Source organism: Geotrypetes seraphini, chromosome 13, assembly GCF_902459505.1.
Source record: "Geotrypetes seraphini chromosome 13, aGeoSer1.1, whole genome shotgun sequence".
Classification (NCBI taxonomy): domain Eukaryota; kingdom Metazoa; phylum Chordata; class Amphibia; order Gymnophiona; family Dermophiidae; genus Geotrypetes; species Geotrypetes seraphini.
Genome location: NC_047096.1, coordinates 7,211,836 through 7,232,784, shown reverse-complemented (window position 1 = coordinate 7,232,784; position 20,949 = coordinate 7,211,836). Strand labels below are relative to the sequence as shown.

General features: G+C 42.4%; 1 protein-coding gene across 1 annotated transcript in view; it reads right to left on the bottom strand.

The window, feature by feature from the left end:
• Positions 1-19,398, bottom strand: part of WNT2B (Wnt family member 2B) — a 47,714-nt gene extending 28,316 nt beyond the window's left edge. The window contains exon 1 of the mRNA XM_033918693.1: positions 18,400-19,398. Within this exon, the coding sequence (XP_033774584.1) occupies positions 18,400-18,593 (194 nt within the window). The 5' untranslated portion in view covers positions 18,594-19,398. The remainder of the gene's footprint in view (positions 1-18,399) is intronic.
• Between the last annotated feature and the right edge of the window lie 1,551 nt (positions 19,399-20,949).

Genomic DNA, 20,949 nt, shown 5'->3' with positions numbered 1-20,949 from the left:
TTCCATTAGCATTGGTTAGGCTTGCCATGGAGTCAACTGCATTCCAGTACTTGCTAGGGCATATTACATAAGAACATAAGCAGTGCCTCTGCCGGGTCAGACCAGAGGTCCATCCCGCCCAGCAGTCCGCCCCCGCGGCGGCCCAACAGGTCATGACCTGCCTTACCTTATAGGATGCTGAAGGGCTGATGGGACAATGCTGCCATTTTTTTTTGATCGATTAGAAGTAAAAATCACAGGTCTTTGTATGAAAATAATAGATTTGTTCTAGAGGTCTTTGTTAAATAAGGAATGGCTGTATATTTGACCTTCCAACAGGAGGACAACTCCATGGAACGAATGGCAAGCAGAGTGTAGAAAATTGTGCTTCTTTGCTTTTGATTTTATTTCAAGCCGTGCAATCTGTTGCTGGAGAATGTGGTGAAGGTGACTAATATCGCAGGACTGGGCAAGTTCCCGTAGGAAAAGACTAAGGGCTCCTTTTACTAAGCTGCGCTAGCGTTTTCAGCAGGCGCCAACCCCGCGCTCCACAAAAAATACTAACGCAAGCTGTATGGAGGCGCGCGCTACACACTAACGCCTCCACGGAGCTTGCGTTAGTATTTTTTGTGGAGCGCGGGGTTGGCGCCTGCTGAAAACGCTAGCGCAGCTCAGTAAAAGGAGCCCTAAAAATGTTATAATACATCAGTATCGCTCCATGGTGCGCCCTCACCTGGAGTATTGCGTTCAGTTCTGGTCTCCTCGTCTCAAGAAAGACGTAGCGGCGCTAGAAAAGGTTCAAAGAAGAGCGACCAAGATGGAACTCCTCTCGTATGAGGAAAGACTAAAACGGTCAGGGCTCTTCAGCTTGGAAAAGAGACGGCTGAGGGGAGATAGGGTTGAAATCTACAAAATCCTGAGTGGAGTAGAACGGGTACAAGTGGATCGATTTTTCATTCCGTCAAAAATGACTAAGACTAGGGGGGACACTCGATGAAGTTACAGGGAAATACTCTTAAAACCAATAGGAGGAAATCTTTCACTCGAGAATAGTGAAACTCTGGAACGCGTTGCCAGAGGATGTGGTGAGAGCGGATAGCGTTGCTGGTTTTAAGAAAGGTTTGGACAAGTCCCTGGTACCACCACAGTCGGTGCTAAAATCCACGCTACGGTTTCCACGCTACGGCTACTCTTCCATCTTACTACCATAGGAGTCCTTTTACCACGTTTTGGTAAAAATGGCCTTAGTGAGCCCTTGTATGGGTCTCTCCTCGCGTCGCATCCACACATGCGCAGAGACTCTCCAGACATGGCCCCGAAGAGACGAGGTTTGTGTAAGGCTGGGGTTGGGAGGCGGGACAGGCATCCTCTTTTTTTGAAGAAGAAATCTGGTCACCCTACTCTGAGCTGAATCCAAATCCCTTTCCCTATTAGACGAGAAACCCAGCTGGGTCCGGTTACAGTAAGCTTTACAGTGGGAGTCTTGGAAGATTCTTGTAAAGCATTCTGAAGTGTAATGAAAAGGATTGTGCAGGCAGAGCTCCATTGATCCTTCTTTCAAGTTTACTTTTCCCTGAGGCTGAGCTCTGCTCTGAATGCGGCGGTCCCGCTGCTTCAGAGACAGTGATCCTTTCCTAGACTTGAACTGTCTGCCACACACTCTGTCATGTTTATGTTACTGATCTTCTTTTTAAAAAAAACTTTGAAAACATTTATAACTTCGTAATACCTGGTAATTCGTGTCATCTTCCATTCAAAAGAGGGGGAGGGGTAAATTGGGGGGTGTAAGGGTAGGATGAAATAGGTCAAATTGAAATGTATATTGAAGGAATGATAAATTCCATTTTATATTATAGTTTTATTAATTACTTCAATACAATGTGAATAGGAGAGAAAAAGGGAGGGGGTAAAGGAGAGGGGGGAAGGGGGAAGGGAGGTGGGGGAAGTAGGGGGGTTGATTTGGGTCATATGGAAATATATTTTGAAGGAATGATAGAAATATGTATATAAATATTATAATTGTGAATCTATTTGAAATGAAATCTATTTGTATTATATTATATTTCCTTCAATAAAATGTTATAAATTTTTTAAAAAAAACCTTTTTGCATTTTCAATGATTTTTGAACCTATTTATTAGGTGGTTGGGGTTTTAAGGCGCTTTTCCCTGAGCGTCTGTTCACTGTTTCACTTTGATGATAAATTATTTACCTAAGACTCAATGATGTACAGGACAGGACTTTTTTAGCCTTTTTAGTCTGGTGCTTGTCACATATAAGTTCTCTGCCTGGGACCCTACAATCTAAGAATTAATGACTGGCCCATAATGAAAGTGTCTTTATTGTTATTGCTGGTATTTAAGACGCCGATGTTTGTTCAAAGAGAGGTTAGAAGTTACCGCCAATTGTTTTTTTGGTGCAAGGATCTTCTGAGAAAGTAAAATTTGAAAAATAAAAACCCAGCTGAGTAAGAAAAACATAAGAATATTACAGTATTGAAGTGAAAAGCTGACCTAGTGGTTTGAGAATTAGGGAAGTCCATTCACTCAATTATGTCAGATAGAAATTTAGGGTTTGGTTTACTAAGCTGCATTGCAATATGGTATTGCTTTAATGCCTATTATTAGTAAAAAGGCCTCATTACATATCAGGAAATACACCCTTGCTGATGTCACTTCCTGTTTCCTGTCTGGTGGGTCGTGGCAGAGGGAAGCCTTGGGGGCTAGGGCTGGCAGCAAAATTGAATCACTGCAGGCACTGGGGACATGTGTAAAGTATACCGAGGAGGGATGAGCTTGAAAGATAGGAAGGCAGATGCTGGGATGCCCACCCATAGCTATGCCACTGAAGCCAAAACTACAAGTCCAGGCCACCCCCTGACAGAAAAAATGTCCTCATCCTCCTGGGCTACCTACCAATTCCACACTTTCCGCCACCCCTCGCCTTTAGGCCTTATCTGAGCCTCCCTTCTAAAAGCCTTTGTAGTCTAGTGACCTCTTTGAAGCAGCAGCGATCCTAAGTTGCCCCTGCCCCCACCCACTGCAAAAATGGCGGCTGCGACTTCCTGCAGCAGTCTTGCGAGAATGCAGTGGGAGCTCATGGCTGCCATTTTGGGATTGGAACCGACCTGAGTAGGAGCAACCATCAGTCACTCTTACTCGTGCTGTTTCCAATCTCAAAATGGCAGCCATGACTTCTTGTGGCAATGCCAGCTAAAAAGTCAATAATATTTTGGCCAGCTATATGTTAGCTCTCAGATTCTGTATAGGTTATCCAAATCTGGATGTGCCAATTTTGGGCACTGATCGCAGATCTACAGATAAAGTAATTGGCTAAATAGATGATATACAATAGGTTACTTCTTCTATTAATTATGGGGAGAGGGGATATGATTGTTTTTTGAATTATTTGTGTATTTAAAGTGCGTTCTGTGTAGTGTTTATGTTTAAATTCATTGTACTGCACTGTTAACATTTGAAAATTAATAAAGATTTTTAAAAAAGAGTAAAAGAATAAAAGTATAATCTAATACATAAAAGGAGGGAGACATAATAGACTTGAGTAACATAACCAAGGAGGAAAGTAGAGGGAGGGAGCTAAAGTTACAATAAAGTTATAGGTGAGAGAATCTCTCACAGCCTAACTTTGCGCGCAATTCCAAAGAGGCGTGGCCAGGGCGTGGGCATGTCAGCTACATTCCCCGGATGTATGAATACTTGCATTTCCATGCGCCACCACCGACACCAGCCTTTTGCTTAGGTACAAAATTGCGCGAACCTGCCTTCATAGGATTTGCAAGTAGCAAGCATCGTTCCAGCTCCTAATCCTTACCGAATTCCACCCCCCCCCCCCAAAGTGTCTACCATTGATCGCACAGCTGTGTACCGAGACCTTTATTGAATTCCTGCGTTTAAAATGTGCGAACTGAAGTCATTGGGCGCTACTGAAGCTGCCTTCCCATTGGTCGGTGTCTTCCAATGCGCGAAATTGCGCCCCAGAATCCGATTTCTCAATCGTTTTACTCGTGTTTTCTTGGAAGGAGCGACGGGAGCTTTAGCAACATAAATAACGTTCATTCCAAGACGGAAGCTTTGCAGAGCATTTGCTGCATCTTCCAGGAACCAAATTATAGTTCAGTAATTGCTAAAGTCTTTCGGAGGCAGAGAGGGTCACTCCTTAAGTGGTTGAAAAATTAATAAATTCATGTTGTTTACAAAATGTCTGCTTCAGTTTTTCCTTTTCACATGCTCCAATTTGCCCAAGCCAAGACTGAATCAGAAAACCTTTTTTTTGAGGGGGGGGGAGGGGGACGTCCTCTCTCTAAAGCAATAATCTCAAACGCAAACCCTTTGCAGGGCCACATTTTGGGGAGGGCCTAAGTAAAAAAAATAGTTAATGTCTTATTAAAGAAATGATAATTTTGCATGAGGTAAAACTCTTTATAGTTTATAAATCTTTCCAAGTCTTAATAATAATATTGTAATTTATAGCTAAAGAGACATGATCAAGAAACTGTTTTATTTTACTTTTGTGATTATGATAAACATACCGAGGGCCTCAAAATAGACCCCCGGGCCGCGTGTTTGAGACCACTGCTCTAAAGCATTTTAGAATGAAGCAAGAGTATCAGTGGTATGTTGTAATAATTCCCTAAACTTATTTCTTGTTATACATCCTGTGATGGTTTATGTTTCTGGAACAGAAAGCCATGTTGTGGGGTTTCTCCTTCAATTTGTGGCACTGGATCAATCTTACCCAGACAGAAACATTTTAACCACAATAATCATTAAAAAAAAATTATTCTTTTATCTTCCTATCCATACAATGAGACCAACGCTCCAGGAGGGAGACTTTTTTCTTAAAAGCTTTTGAAGGTTGGCTGGAATAAAAACAACAACTAACAACTCTGGACTGAATCATATATCCCTGAAAAGCAGAGGAGGACAGTCACTATCTCAAGAGCATTAAGGGGTTAACACGATATCCAGGGGTTCTAACCCCATTAAATCACTAAAGTAATAAAACATTTCCAGTCACGGAATCAGTTCACATCCCAGCAAGTCTTGTGGCACACTTTTTTTTTTTTTTTTTTTAAAGATTTCAGCTCTTTATCAGTTTATAATGTGAAGGGTGTTTTCTTTCCCATCTGTTTTGCATTAAAGATTCACCACCTCCCAGGAGTCCCCTTCAAATGCTTCCCCATTTTCCTCATATGCTCCATGCTCTGCAGCACCTCCTGTGGTCAAGCGAACAGGATGCCACTCCCAAAAAGCAGCTCCCAGTGCAGCTCTTCCACTGGCCCCTAGGTGTCACCATAGAAGCAGAATGTGAACAGACTATTTATTGCACATTTCAAGTTTTTTTTTTTTTTTTCAAGTTTATTAGGATTTTATATACCGCCTATCAAGGTTATCTAAGCGGTTTTTTACAATCAGGTACTCAAGCATTTTCCCTCTCTGTCCCGGTGGGCTCACAATCTATCATGTGAGTTTCTTTTCTTTTTTGAGAGGGGTGGAGTGTGTGGTATTTTGTCTCTGCACGACAGCTGTCTCCATTTCTGGTTTAATCTAGGGCTCCAACTAATTTTTACTATTTTAAACTTTATTTGATAGCATAAAAAAGAGAAAGTTAAGAAATGCTCAGGGAGCCTTAATAAATGAAACATGAGCCATAGGCACCAGAATTTCAGAATGATTAGGGATGCCCAACAGAATACAAATGACCCCTCCCTAGATACAATGAAAAAAATGTACTCGGTAATCCCTAACAATCAATTTGCTCTTTCTCCTGAGCACCCACTGGCACCCACATGTAGCAGCAGCTTTCTACTGGGGCAAGTAGCAGGTCTGGAGAATTAAGGCGACTGCCATTTGCAAATGATGAGAATGTGCGAGCATGGAGCATCAGTAGAAAATCCTGGCATAGGTTATGGCTTTCATGTCCTCTCTCAGGGCTCTTCAGCTTGGAAAAGAGACGGCTGAGGGGAGATAAGATTGAAGTTATAAAATCCCGAGTGGAGTAGAACGGGTACAAGTGGATCGATTTTTCACTCCGTCAGAAATTACAAAGACTAGGGCACATTTGATGAAATTACTTTTAAAACTAATAGGAGGAATTTTTTTTCACTCGGAGAATAGTTGAGCTCTGGAACATTTTGCCAGAGGTTGTGGTAAGAACAGTTAATGTAGCTGGTTTTAAGAAAGGTTTGGACAAGTTCCTGGAGGAAAAGTCCATAGTCTGTTATTGAGAAAGACATGGGAGAAGCCACTGCTTGCCCTGGATTGGTAGCATGGAATGTTGCTACTCTCTGAGATTCTGAATGGAATCTTGCTCTCATTGGGATTCCGGAATCTTGCTCTTCTTTGAGATGCTGGAATGTTGCTTCTATACAATCTGCCTAATAAACCGGTGCCAACTTGTACAGTGGGATGGGATGAGACAATTTCCCTATGAGGAGAGGCTAAAGTGACTCGGACTCTTCAGCTTGCAGAAGAAATGGCTCAGGGGGCATATGATAGAGGCCTATAAAATACTGAGTGGAGTGGAAAGGGTAGATGTGAATCGCTTGTTTACTCTTTCTAAAAATACTAGGACTAAGGGGAGCATGCGACGAAGCTACTAAGCAGTAGATCTAAAACAAACTGGAGAAGATATTCCTTCACACAACGTGTAATCAAACTCTCAAAATTGTTGCCGGAGAATGTAGTGAAATCAGTTAGCTTAGCGGGGTTTAAAAATGGTTTGGATAATTTTCTCAAAGAGAAGTCCATAGGCCATTATTGAGATGGCTTAGGGAAATCCACTGCTTATTCCAAGGATAACCAGCATGAAATCTGTTTTACTACTTGGGAAGCAGCTCATAAACGCTCATACAGCCACTTCATCCCCCCCGTCCGTGGAACCATTTGCCTGCCCAGATTAGATCACAAGACTCACTGATGACCTTCTGGAAAACGCTGAAGACCCTTCTCTTCAACTGAACAGTGCCAATGAACAGCCTCCTTCTTCCTCCCCTTCCTTCCCTCCTCCCATTCTCCTGTTCCATGCCCCCTTGCTCTCCCTCAACGCTTTAACTCCACCTGTCTCTTCTACAACGTTTTAATATCACCTGTCTCTTCTACAAATGCCTTTGTCCTATAATCCTATCGTGAATGTCAATCCTGTAATTTTATTGTGAACGTCAATTGTAACCCGTTCTGAGCTCCCGGGAGAACGGGATAGAAATCGAAATAAATAAATAGAAATGATTGGGCTGTAAGATCCAGATATTCCCAGCTATTTCTAGGGAGATGCAAAGATGAAGATGTCAGTTTTTGCTTTTGAAACAGGAGTTAATCTCATTGGTGTAACTTCCTATTTAAGATTTTCAGAGCGATAGGGCCGGGTGGTGTACATCCGAGGGTGGCTGAAGGAATTTAGGGAAGTTCTGGTAGCTCCACTGACTGACCTTTTCAACGTAAGTGCACCAATGGTTTGGTGCAGTAAACCATTGGTGCTTCAATTTGATTTAAGTAGGGCTTTTGATCTGGTAGATCACGGTAAACTGCTTGAATTTTTGGATTCTTTAGAAATCCAAGGTAAAGTACTATCATGGGTTAAGGGATTCCTAGAATCGAGACTCTATCAGGTTAAATTCAAGGATGTACTCTCAGTAATTTGGAAAAATCCTTATGGAGTCCTGCAGGGCTCTCCACTTTCTCCTACACTCTTTAATGTGTATTTTCTTTCGTTGGGTCACTGGATGAGTAAATTGGGTTTGAGGTTGTTCAGCTATGCTGACGACATTATAATTGTTATTCCATGTAGTACTATATTATCCAACAGTACTCAATTTATTGAGTCGCTATTAAATACAATGGAATCTTGGATGCAAGAATTCAAGCTGAAATTAAATCAGGAAAAGACTAAGGGCTCCTTTTACTAAGCTGCGATAGCGGTTTTAGCATGCGCAGAATTGCCAATACGTCGGGAGTGGTACCGGAGGACTGGAGAAAGGCGGGTGTGGGCCCTCTCCACAAAAGTGGAAGTAAGGAAAAAGTAGGGAATTACAGGCCAGTAAATCTGACTTCTCTGGTAACAAATTCATGGAAACGCTTTTAAAATAGAGAATGGTCAAGTTTCTGGAATCTAGTGGATTACAGGACCGGAGGCAACATGGATTCACTAGAGGTAGGTTTTGTCAGACAAATCTGATCAATTTCTTTGACTCGGTGACCGGAGAATTGAATAGAGGATATGCGCTAGATATGGTGTACAGTCAAACTTCGGTTTGCGAGTAACCCGGTTTGCGAGTGTTTTTGCAAGACGAGCAAAACATTCTCGCAAAACGTGTCTCACAAACCGAGTGTTGACTCAATTTGCGATCACCCCCCGATAACCGGCATCGCTCCCCCCCCTGCTCGCAAAGGGCCCCCTCCCGCTTGAATCGGCACCTCCCCCCCCCCCGCAAGAACAGGAACCCCCCGCCCGACCAACATTAACTCGCCCCCCCCCTTTGGCACCGGCACGCAGCCCACAAGTGCCGGTGCTGCTTGAAGATCTTCTTCCCAGTCTCTGCCGGCTTTGAGCATGCATCTGCGCATGCTCAAGCCCTTCTAATTCTCCCTCTCGCCGAGAAACATCATGTTTCTATGTTTCTGAGCTATCCATGCAAATGTATCATGAGATATCAGTCATAAGAACATAAGAACATAAGAACTGCCTTCTCCGGATCAGACCTTCGGTCCATCAAGTCCGGCGATCCGCACACGCGGAGGCCCTGCCAGGTGTACACCTGGCTTAATTTATAGTCCACCATATCCTTATATGCCTCTCTTAAGGAGATATGCATCTAGTTTGCTCTTGAAGCCTAGGACGGTCGATTCCGCCATAATCTCCTCTGGGAGGGCATTCCAGGTGTCAACCACTCTCTGAGTGAAGCACAACTTCCTGACATTAGTCCTGAACCTGTCCCCCCTTAGCTTCATTACATGTCCTCTAGTCCGTGTCAAATTGGACAATGTAAATAATCTTCTCTGCTCTATTTTGTCGATTCCTTTCAGTATTTTGAAGGTCTCGATCATATCCCCACGCATTCTCCTTTTCTCAAGGGAGAACAATCCTAGTGTTATAAGTCTATCCTCATATTCCAGTCTCTCCATACCCTTCACCAGTTTTGTTGCTCGTCTCTGCACCCTCTCCAGCAGTTTTATATCCTTCTTTAGGTAGGGAGACCAATGTTGGACGCAGTATTCCAAGTGTGGTCTGACCATTGCCCTATAAAGCGGCATTATAACTTTCTCCGATCTACTCGAGATTCCTTTCTTTATCATGCCCAACATTCTATTTGCCTTCTTTGCCGCTGCCGCGCATTGTGCCGACGGCTTCAGGGTCCTATCTATCAGTACACCCAGGTCCTTTTCTTGTTCACTCTTCCCCAGAGTTGCACCTGACATTGTATACTCGTATTCCTTATTTTTATTGCCTAAATGCATTACCTTGCATTTCTCCACATTGAACTTCATCTGCCATTTCTCCGCCCATGTTTCTAACCGACACAAGTCGCTCTGGAGTCATTGAAATATGTTTTCTTTGAACCTTCTCACCTAACTGTTTTTCTGCCCACGAAACGCCTTGAAGGAGTATGAAGTTTTGAGCTCTTAGAAATTAATTTCCCTGTTTTCAGGCATTAGATCAAGTTTCAAGTTTATTATAAAATTTGATTAATCGCCCATTCCAAATTCTAAGCGATGTACAAATCGATAAAAATGACAAAGTTAGGGGAAACAAATACAACTAACACAGGGACTAAATCTACTAAACATAATAAAAACCAACTTATACAAATATAATAAACCACAAGGAAAGAAATACAATTTGATTGATAAGAGAAAAACAATTAAGGTTAAAAACAATAGGACTCTCAAAACAATAGGACTCTCAAAACAATAAGAACTCTCAAAAACTATAAAGATAAAAAAAGAGAGCCATAAGCAATTCATTTAGTCATTGAATGCACCTTTAAAAAGAAAGATCTTAAGTTTGCTCTTAAATTTTTCCAAATTCTTTTCCTCTCTTAAATAAATTAGATGATGTATGTTGTGTTTTTTTCCCCCCCCCCAGGTATCCTAGTAATTTCCTAAACTCTACTCTGTGTAATCTTGGATCCAAATGGTGGACTTGAGAATGATTGGTCTATTACTTTCTTTTTTTCTTGATATGAATTAGACTATATTACTCTTTTTGGTACAAGTGTTTTGCTTGATATAATGAATGAAAATTGATGAATAAATACAGAAAAGGAAATAAGCCAGGATGAGTTTCTTGATACTGGGCTAAGATGAAGGACAATTTTTGTTCTCTTATCGATCCTTTCACTTTACAGTAAGATGTTAAGAAATACTCAGTGGGCTTCTCCTTGGGGAGCAAAACATTGCGTAAGGAAGATAAAACCCCAAGTTTAGGCAAAGATCTCACACCAAGCTGCCTACAGAAACTTCACAAGAAGCCCTTTGATCAGAAGGAAATAGTTTGATCTCAGTTTAGCTTGGGGGTCAGAGAGTTAAGCTCTTAATGGAAGTTGCGCTTAGAAGGTGTCATAAAAAGGGGAAGAAGTTTTACCTTGCAAGAGAAAGGGATAGTGAAGACTTTTTCCCCCCCCCCCCCAAACTGGAGAAATGAGACTGGTATCTTTTAAAACTGATCTTCTTCATAGTTCTTGAAATGTAAAGTTCTGAGTCTAGAAAAATGACTTTTATTTTCAATTCTTTTTAGTTTATGATATATTTTTAATCTCACTTATTGTTTTACCACTTATTTTGTTTTATTTTATCATTCAAATTTCATTTAAATTTCCCCAGAATTCTATTGCTTCACCGGTTCTCCCTCTGCATCTATTCTTATCTCCCCTCTTTTTTCAACCTTTCAAAGTCCTTTAGATCATTGTAATCTTATTAGAATGTTTATTTTCTTATTTTTCTCATCTCTTCTCTATTTTATTTCTTCATTACTCTACTAATTGTCATTTTTTTCCAGGTACTTTAGTTAGATTGTGAGCCTTCGGGACAGTAAGGGAATTTCTAAGTACCTATCTTACTTATAATTTTAATGCACCCTATTGTCTATTTTTCTGTAAACCGCTTAGAATCCTAACGGAGTTTAGCGGTATATAAGAAATAAATTACATTACATTACATTACTTCTTACAGCTTCTAAAAATAAATAAAAAACCAATTCAAAAGTTAGCAAGGAAAGTGGGATGGAGAGAAAGGGGGAAAACCATGAGTTCAATTAGTGACCAGTCCAGAATGGCACAACAAAAAATCCGTGCACGATAATTGTGCCCCGTGAAATGCGCACACTTTTCTAAATCTGCCATAAGTGGATATGTAGAAAGCCCTGATTTGCTCAGACTCCTCAGTGCCTACTTTCTATAATTACTCTGTACAGCGCTGCGTATGTCTGATAGCGCTATAGAAATAATTCATAGTACTACTACTACGCAGTGCTGTACAGAATCACAAAGAAGATAGTCCCTGCTCCAAAGAGCTTACAACCTAAACAGACAAGACAAACAGGATGTCATGGGTACAGTTAAGGGGAACGGTTAATCTGCTGGCTGGGTTGAAGGGCAGAGGGGAGTACAGGACAATCATGGCAATGTGACAAAATTGATGAGGCTGGCTCTTATTGGTGGAATGAGGCATTATGACATCACAATCTCAGCTCTGCTTCCCAAAGACTGAAACTCTTCACACTACCACTATGAATTATTTCTATAGCGCTACCAGACGCACGCAGCACTGAACAGAATCACAAAAAAAGACGAAAACAGTCCCTGCTCCAAAGAGCTTACAATCTAAACAGCTAAGACCGACAAACAGGATGTCATGGATACAGTTAAGGGGAACGGTTAATCAGCTGGCTGAGTTGGCGGGCAGAGGAGTAGGGTTAAGGATTGAAAGCTATATGAATAAACCTCCTCCCCACCCCCGAACAATTTACAATCCTATCACCTAAACAATCACCGCCTTCTGCTTTTGCTCATACGGGTGTGTTCAAAAAAGGAGGGAAAAGCCTCAGACTCAAACCTGCTCAAAACGGATGGGTTTTTTATGCCAATGAGGTATCTCCGGGTTGAAAGCCCGAACGCATACAGAAGTGTTAGCGACAGGTTTGAGTCTGTGGCTTTTCCCTCCTTGAACAGACCCGCATGCCTTTGAGCAGAAGCAGAAGAAGGTAATTGTTTAAGTGGTAGGATTGTAAGTTGTTCTGGGGTTTTTTGGAGAGGTTTGCAAGTCACTCAATCCCCCATTACCCCAGGTACATTAGATAATAATAATAATTTTATTCTTATATACCGCCATCCCGAAAAAGTTCCAGGCGGTTCACAACAAGGTGAGCTAATACATGGGATACAGATAAAATACAAATTAGAAGAATGGACTTAAAAACAGATAAAGACAGAAAGCATTTACAATATAATGCAGATCATACCGGCATGGCAGGGAAAGAAGTAATCTGTATACAACCACAAAAAACAGGGCGGAATGGAGGGAAGTATAGTACAAAGATTCAAAAATATCATTCCAAAACAAAAGCACTACACAAGCCAAGAAAGCTAGCTTATTACTTAAGCGAAAGAAAAGCCTCAGACAAACGGAGAGGTGGACCCACACTCTTCCACCAAAGTGTCATAGGCAAAAAAAACTTTTGCACAAGTTTAAAGTTAGCGGGTGGGAGAAAAAAAATAGCCAAGAATGATTAATAGTAAAAACCACTGAACACAAACAGGCCAGTCCGACGATCGTTTCGTGGCCGGTAACCACTGCTTCAGGGCCTTAGCGCCAAATCCAGGTTATCAGTACGCACACAGGCCAGGCCGACGATCGTTTCGTGACCGGTAACCACTGCTTCAGGGCCTTAGCGCCAAATCCAGGCTCTCAGTACGCACACAGGCCAGGCCGACGATCGTTTCGTGGCCGATAACCACTGCTTCAGGGCCTTAGCGCCAAATCCAGGCTATCAGTACGCACACAGGCCAGGCCGACGATCGTTTCGTGGCCGGTAACCACTGCTTCAGGGCCTTAGCGCCAAATCCAGGCTATCAGTACGCACACAGGCCAGGCCGACGATCGTTTCGTGGCCGGTAACCACTGCTTCAGGGCCTTAGCGCCAAATCCAGGCTATCAGTACACACACAGGCCAGGCCGACGATCGTTTCGTGGCCGGTAACCACTGCTTCAGGGCCTTAGCGCCAAATCCAGGCTATCAGTGCGCACACAGGCCAGGCCGACAATCGTTTCGTGGCAGGTAACCACTGCTTCAGGGCCTTAGCGCCAAATCCAGGCTATCAGTACACACACAGGCCAGGCCGACGATCGTTTCGTGACCGGTAACCACTTCTTCAGGGCCTTAGCGCCAAATCCAGGCTATCAGTACGCAGATCCTAACTGCTGCTTTATAGAACAGATCAAATACATCAAGTTGAATATAAGGAACTTGATTGAAAAAATGAAGCAGAATGCATTAGATAGAGTGTGAGTCCCCCGGGACAGATAGGGAAAATGCTTGAGTACCTGAATGTAAACCACTTAAGTGGTATAGAAATAATAATAATAAAAAAAATAAATAGAACTGAGAGGTATTGCGGTATATCAATGGATTTTTATGTCTCCAGCCCAGCTGGATAAGGCAGTACCTTATGAGGTCATACAAAATCTCAGAATATGGTTTTTTATAGTTGTTACCTTAGGGGTTCCTAAACCTTAAGGGGCTCATAATCGAAAGAGAAAAATGTCCAAAAACCGGCCTAAGTCAGCACTTGGACGAACATTTCTCAAAAACGTCCAAGCGCCGAAAGTAAAAACGGGTTTTGGAAGTATTTCTAAACGACCTAGGCCTTCATAGTGCCGCTCAACGTCCAAAGCTACAAGGGGCGTTTCGGGAGGCGTGTCGAGGGCGGGAGTTGGGCGGGACATGGGCCGGCTTAGACTTAGTCGTACATTTATAACCGAAAGTTTTACAAGAGTCTAGATGGAACTTGGACGTTGTGACTTAGACCATGTAAAACAGTGGTTCCCAAACCTGTCCTGGGGGACCCCCAGTCAGTCAGGTTTTCAAGATATCCCTAATGAATATGCATGAGAGAGATTTGCATACCTGTCACTTCTTTTATATGCAAATCTCTCTCATGCATATTCATTAGGGATATCTTGAAAACCTGACTGGCTGGGGGGTCCCCCAGGACAGGTTTGGGAACCAATGATGTAAAACATTGTCTAAGTCACAAAAAACCACCTAAAGTCACCAGATAAGCACTTCAAACACATAACACAGACCCCCACACACTACCCCGGAGATCACCAACCCCTCCAACCCCCATATAAATTTTATTCACAACTTTAAATTTCAGCCTCCAGACCATCATCACCTGGCCGCCTGGCATAGGAAAGCCTAGTGGTCCAGCCCAGAAGCAGCTTAAGTCATCTTGGGGATGGGTTAGGGACCCATAGAGAAGAGGACCCATGCCCATAAGCCCCTGTAATGACTGCATTGATACTTAAACATGTGCACTCCCCTATACACCCCCAAAACCCTTTTTTACTGGCATATAAGTGGCTCCTGAAGCCATAAGGGCTATCGGGGTGGTAGATAAGTGGGTCTAGGGGATTCTGGAGGTGGTTTGGGGGCTCCCCGTCACCTATAAGGGAGCTGTAGTGAGGAGAAGCCATGGCACCCTTTTGTGAAGTTCACAGCAGTGCCCTGTAAGGTACCCCACTATTTAGGTGGCATGTCTGGGTGTGGCAGTCCATCATTTTGCAGACCCCTCTCACGCCCAACAGGGCTTGTTCTAGGCGTTTTGCACTTGGATAGAAAGTTGGACGGAAATGTGGTGTAAAGATGGACGATTTAGCGGCTTTGACGATCAGATCGGCAGGACGTATAATTAGACGATTTTCGAAAGTAAAAAAAAGTTGGATGTCTCTTTTGAAAATGTGTCTTAGGCTCTTTTTAACTTTGGACGACTTGCGAGATGGACGTAAACGGACTTAGACGTCCCTTTCGATTATGCCCCTCCACGGCATCCATTATATTCTACGGGCGCCTTACCGTTTAGCGCGTTACATCAGTCAGCACACCTTAATTAAAGGACCCCTTAACCTCAGCGCTCACAGCCTAAAAGACCTCACTTCAGAACTGATTTCCAGGACCCGATCTCCCACCCCATATTCATTAACCCTAGGATTTAAATGGACACCGTCGTGTAAGAAATTATCCAGGATGTGACATTTCCTCTCTAGGACTTCTCAGATTTTTAGAGACGTTTTTCAGAGCTTGGTCAGGAAAGTCAGCAGCAGAACATCTGAGGAGAAAAGGATCAGGGGAAAGGATGGGAAATGTGTTATTTTGGTGGTGGTCGTGGTGAGAGACAACCGCCATCCAATAAAGAAAGCGTCTTACATGATTCAACTACATTTGACATATATGTGAATAACCCTCACTGACAAATCAAAATAAATATTTGTGTATGTTTTTTTTTTTATTATTATTTATTTATAATATTTGTGTATGTTAAAGAAAAATTAATTGACTTGTAATTATGGTGACTGATGTGAAAATACAAAGCGACATCAAGCTTGGCACACCTCGGAATTCCGTGTATTCATGCTGGCAGATTTTTTTTTTTTTTTTGCATATTGCAGAAGGAAGGATCAATTATACAGTAATTTCTCAGGACAATTTCTTCTTGCCAATTGATCTCACCTTCTTATTTGTTCCACTCTTGAGAAGCCATCTGGGCACTGAGGTGATCCTGTAAACCTCTCTTTCTGCAATTAATCCGAATGAGGCACACACAGGGTGTGAATGGTTTCCTACAATTAAAACTCATGCAAAACTGATGTTCCATAAGGAACTCCTCTTAATAGAAAAATGACCATGTAACTCCCTTTTTAATAGACTCACACTGGCTTCCCATTAATCAACGTATAACATATAAAATATTGCTCCTAGTTTTAAAACACTATCTACCAACGAACCTCAATTTATAGACCGGTTACTAATTCCACACAACACGACTCGTTCTCTTCGATCCACAACTCAAGGGTTGCTTATGGTTCCTTCCTTGAAAATTATTGGAACCAGACGTCATGACATATTTTCAGTAATGGCCCCTCTTACCTGGAACGCCCTGCCTTTATACCTAAGAGAAGTTAAAGACCTCAATATATTTAAAACCAATTTAAAAACTTTTCTCTTTAAAGCTTCTTTTAATCGTTAAACAATCCATTTTAACAATTTTATCCCAATCCTTATGTTTTCTCCCTATTTGGCTTTTCCTTTCTCCTCATCTGAATAATAGTAATTTTGTAACTTTTTCCCTTTCTTTTCCCTTCCCTTATGTATCTGAGTCTGTCTGTTCTGTCAGTTTGTTTTTATCCCCTTTTAAAGCTGTATAACGTATATTTTATTGTTACTCGCTTAGTATGTAATAAGCGATTTATCAAATTTGAATAAACTTGAAACTTGAAAAATAAAGAAAAGAAACAGAGACCATCGTAAAAGATAGCCAAACTTTGTGCGGTGGGTTTTCGGGAAATGCTGCTCAATGAGGCTTTTAATGGTCTGACATAATATATTTGGGACTAACTGGAGAGCTGGGCACAATCGATTTTAGTCCAGTACAAAGATCTGGCCTGAGAAGGTTTCCTCGATCCTTCAACGTGTCCCAGCAGACCAACAAGACAACCACAACCCTTCACTGAGGAATGACGCAAGCCTTGGTCTTGAAACCTAAAACCCACCGAAAAACAATTTCAGGGGTTCTGCTTAAAAAAAAAAAAAAAAAAAGAGGAGAAAAGGGCCGGGAAAGGCCATTTGGTTTTACTGCGACTAGAGATGGGCAAAGCACAGGGTGTGTCAAAGGTTGGTCGGATTTTAGGATGTGAAATATAACACTGAAGCAAGGATTTGCTGGCCAGCAAATTGCCATCATTTTCTAGGAAAATACTCTTTGAATGCGAATGATACAATAAATATTCAATTCTGCCCCTATTTCCGCCCACCCGCAATTAGTGTGCCCCACTGGCACAGGGGAAAAGGGCAGGACGAGGTCACCTGTCTAGGAAAAGGCTTGAGTATCTGATTTGTAACCCGTTCTGAGCTTCTTGGGGAGGAAAGGCTAAAAAAATTGAAGCGCTTATAGTCAGTTTGATCACAATAAATCCATCACTCTATGAAGTTACAGGGAAATACTTTTAAAACCAATAGGAAGAAATTTGTTTTCATTCAGAAAACAGTTAAGCTCTGGAACACGTTGCCAGAGGATGTGGTAAGAAGAGCGGATAGCGTAGCTGGTTTTAAGAAAGGTTTGGACAAATTCCTGGAGGAAAAGTCCATATAGTCTGTTATTGAGAGAGATGTGGGGGAAGCCACTGCTTGCCCTGGATTGGTAGCATGGAATGTTGCTACTCTCTGGGGTTCCGGAATCTTGCTATTCTTTGAGATTCTGCCTGGAATCTTGATACTCTTTGGGGTTCTAGAATCTTTTGTTACTCTGGGATTCTGGAATGTTGATGCTCTTTGGGGTTCTAGAATCTTTTGTTACTCTTTGGGATTCTGGAATGTTGATACTCTTTGGGGTTCCGGAATCTTTTGTTACGCTTTGGGATTCTGGAATGTTGCTACTCTTTGGGATTCCGGAATCTTGCTATTCTTTGAGATTCTGCCTGGAATCTTGATACTCTTTGGGGTTCCGGAATCTTTTGTTACGCTTTGGGATTCTGGAATGTTGTTACTCCTTGGGTTTTGGCCAGGTACTACTTGGTCTGACCCACTAAGGCTTTTCTTATGTTCAGATCCATATGCAGCTGTAACCCTGATGTGTCCAGTCTGCTGACTGCAAGTTTAAAGTTATTTGCAGCAATATGATTAGAAACCATGAAATTATATTTTTGGCTGGAAGCTCCCTCCTGTGTATACAATAACTTCTTCAGAATCGCTGAGTTGCATCAGCGTAGAAGTGAAATGCACATCTAGACGGTAATTAAAAGGCTTCAGCGTCAGCTGCCCTAAACCCACATTCAACGGTCCAGCTCGGTCTGAAAATGATATAAAACACAGCCGCACTGCCGTGAGAAGCGCTCCGCATTGCCTCTCTCCATGCCCTCAGCTTTTTGGATTTGCAAGATCTGAAGATTTGGAGCTGGAGAGGTGGGTGGAAAGTGATCTTAGACTATCTGAGAAGCCTGTTCTCTGTTCCTAGCATTCCACACATTTCAACCCTCCTTTTAAGCCTGATGAAATCTCTCTTTTCCTATTCCCCTCTAGGGATTGTATTTTTTTAAGAGGATACCATAAATCTTCTTTTTAAGTGCAAGCGAAACACACACAAGCATGCAAAACCCAAAGCTACAAGTGGGGCATGGCTTTCAGAACTTACCACCACGAAGAGTCCACCCTGGGCGTCAGAGTCAGCAGAATTAAAAGGAAGGCAAAGTGAAGCCTGCAAGTGGCATTGGGGCATTCAGAAGGTGGCAGTCTCTTATTCGGATGTCTTAATCCGGAGCAGGCTGAGGCAGGGTCGCTTTTATTGGGAATCCTTGAAGCTTCGTCAAGACGTTTTGAACCAAGCATAGTAACTCCCAGCACAGATTTCAAATCAAAGAAATCAGAAAAAAAAACCCCAAATCCAGGATCTTTGGGGTGTGAAGTGGGATTTTTTTTTTTTTAAATAAATGCTTCAGTTATAAGTGCCTAAAAGTGGCATGGCTAAATTGCTCAGACTTTTCTTATTCTCTGCACCCTTCTTGCTCGCCTTCAAAACTGTCTTTCGGAGTGAAAAGTGAAGGATCCATCAACAGCTTTATTGTTCAGGATGAATTAAAAACCCTTTCTGGTGCGATGAGTTTTCGGTTTGGGGCAAAGGATGGACAGATCTTGGTTGTCACTGAGCATCTCTGCATCTGACTAAATCCCATCAGAAGAGGAGAGAGAAAACCAGCAGGTCCTTTCTGATTGCCATGAGGTTCCTCCTTTTGCAGATGATAAACTGGGGCGGGGGTGAGGGAGGTATCGATCCACAAGGGGTGTCGGTTCCTTTTTGGCTGCTTCTCCCACAGAGACTTTTTGCCTCTTCCCGTCTGTCTTACCCCTGGAGGCAGTGGAGAAAGGCATCACCTTTTACTGAGGCATCACACCACCACCTGCTGCTGAGGGCCAGACAGAGCCAGAGAGAGAGAGAGAGGAGGGAAAGAAGTCAGTCTCACAAACCTTAAAGCTACTTCAACCCCCAAACGGTCCTAGTGCCCTCTCAGTTTGCATATCAACTTACACCCCTGCTTCCCCACCTACCCAGGAGATTCAAATGTCTGGAAATGACAGAAATGCCCTGTCTAAAAAAATTTGATTATCTTCAGAACAATCTAAGACAGGGCTGCCCCAGTCCGGTCCTCGAGATCTACTGGCAGGCCAGGTTTTCAGGAAATCCACAATGAACATGCATGAGAGAGATTTGCATACCAAGAAGGCAGTGCAGGCAAAACTCTCTCATGCATATTCATTGTGGATATCCTGAAAACCTGGCCTGCCAGTAGATCGCGAGGACCGGACTCGGGCAGGCCTGATCTAAGAGATTCCGATTTTAAGGGCTGGGTAGGGTGGGAGTGGGGAGGTATTAGGAAACCATCCTCGGTTCTGTCTGCTGTCTCTTTAAAGAATCCATCTCACAGCTCAGCACATTTATTTGATGTTAAAATAAAGGCGGTCAATAAAGGTATATTGTCTCTGTACCTCTTATACCTCAAAGCTACAGCTTTTAGCCAAATAAAACTTGCAAGAGGGTCGAGGGAAGTTTGTAAGGGCCGAGCGCAAAAAATGTGTATCAATTTGCAAATGAAATATGTTGAATAATTGCATAAGGATGCTATTTTAAGACTAGTTACTCTAAAAATTGGGGCGAAACCCCCCAAAGTCATCAAAGCAACTCCTGCAAATCGGTGTATAATAGAATCAAACCGGAGACATTTATAAGGGAGTTTGTTCAGCTGCGAAAACACGATAAGGTATAGCACAGGGGTAGGGAACTCCGGTCCTCGAAAGCCATATTCCAGTCAGGATTTCAGGATTTCCCCCAATGAATATGCATGAGATCTATTTGCATGCACTGCTTTCAATGCATATTCATTGGGGGGAAATCCTGAAAACCCAGCTGGAATACGGCTCTCGAGGACCGGAGTTCCCTACCCCTGGTCTAGCAAAAGGCTTTCATTTTGTAAACAACAACAAAATGACCAAACAGCAAAACAAAAAAACAACAAAAAACTTCTGCCCAAGTGTTGGGGTTTGTTGTTGTTTTTTTTGCTAATTTCTTTTTTATTTCTCCCCTGGAACCCCAACTTATGTATTAACTATGTATTGTAAGCCGCCCTAGGGTGGGATAGAAAATTTTAAATAAACTTGGAAACTTTTATTTATTTATTTTTTGCTTTTGTTTCACATGTCAAGTTTTTGAAAGCAAAAATTAAAAACCTCTTTCTCGGAGATATATGTTTGGAAAGCGTTCTATCATTTAACCTCTCCCCCCTCCCTTTTTTTTTTTCAAAACCCGGAAAGCGGTTTTTAGCGCAGGCCAGCACGCCGAATGCTCAGCGCGCCGATCTGCCCTAAAAACTGCCTTTGCAGTTTTGTAATTTAAAAAAGTGTGTGTGTGTGTAGGGGGGGGGGGGTTCGTTTTGTTTTTGAAGATTCTAGAATTAAAACATCTGGAAAGTAGAACATGGCCACATGGAATGGATCTCCCCAGTGGGATCTGTCCAGGTGCTTTTGGTCAGCCGACCACTTTCCTGAGATGGGATATAATGGGCGTCTTATCATTTTATAGGGAGAGTGGCAATGATGCATATGATCCAACTATAAGCAATGCAGCAACATCTGATACATATTGCAGTCTGGCTTTCTCGGCTCCCCCCCCCCCCCTATTTAATTAACGCTT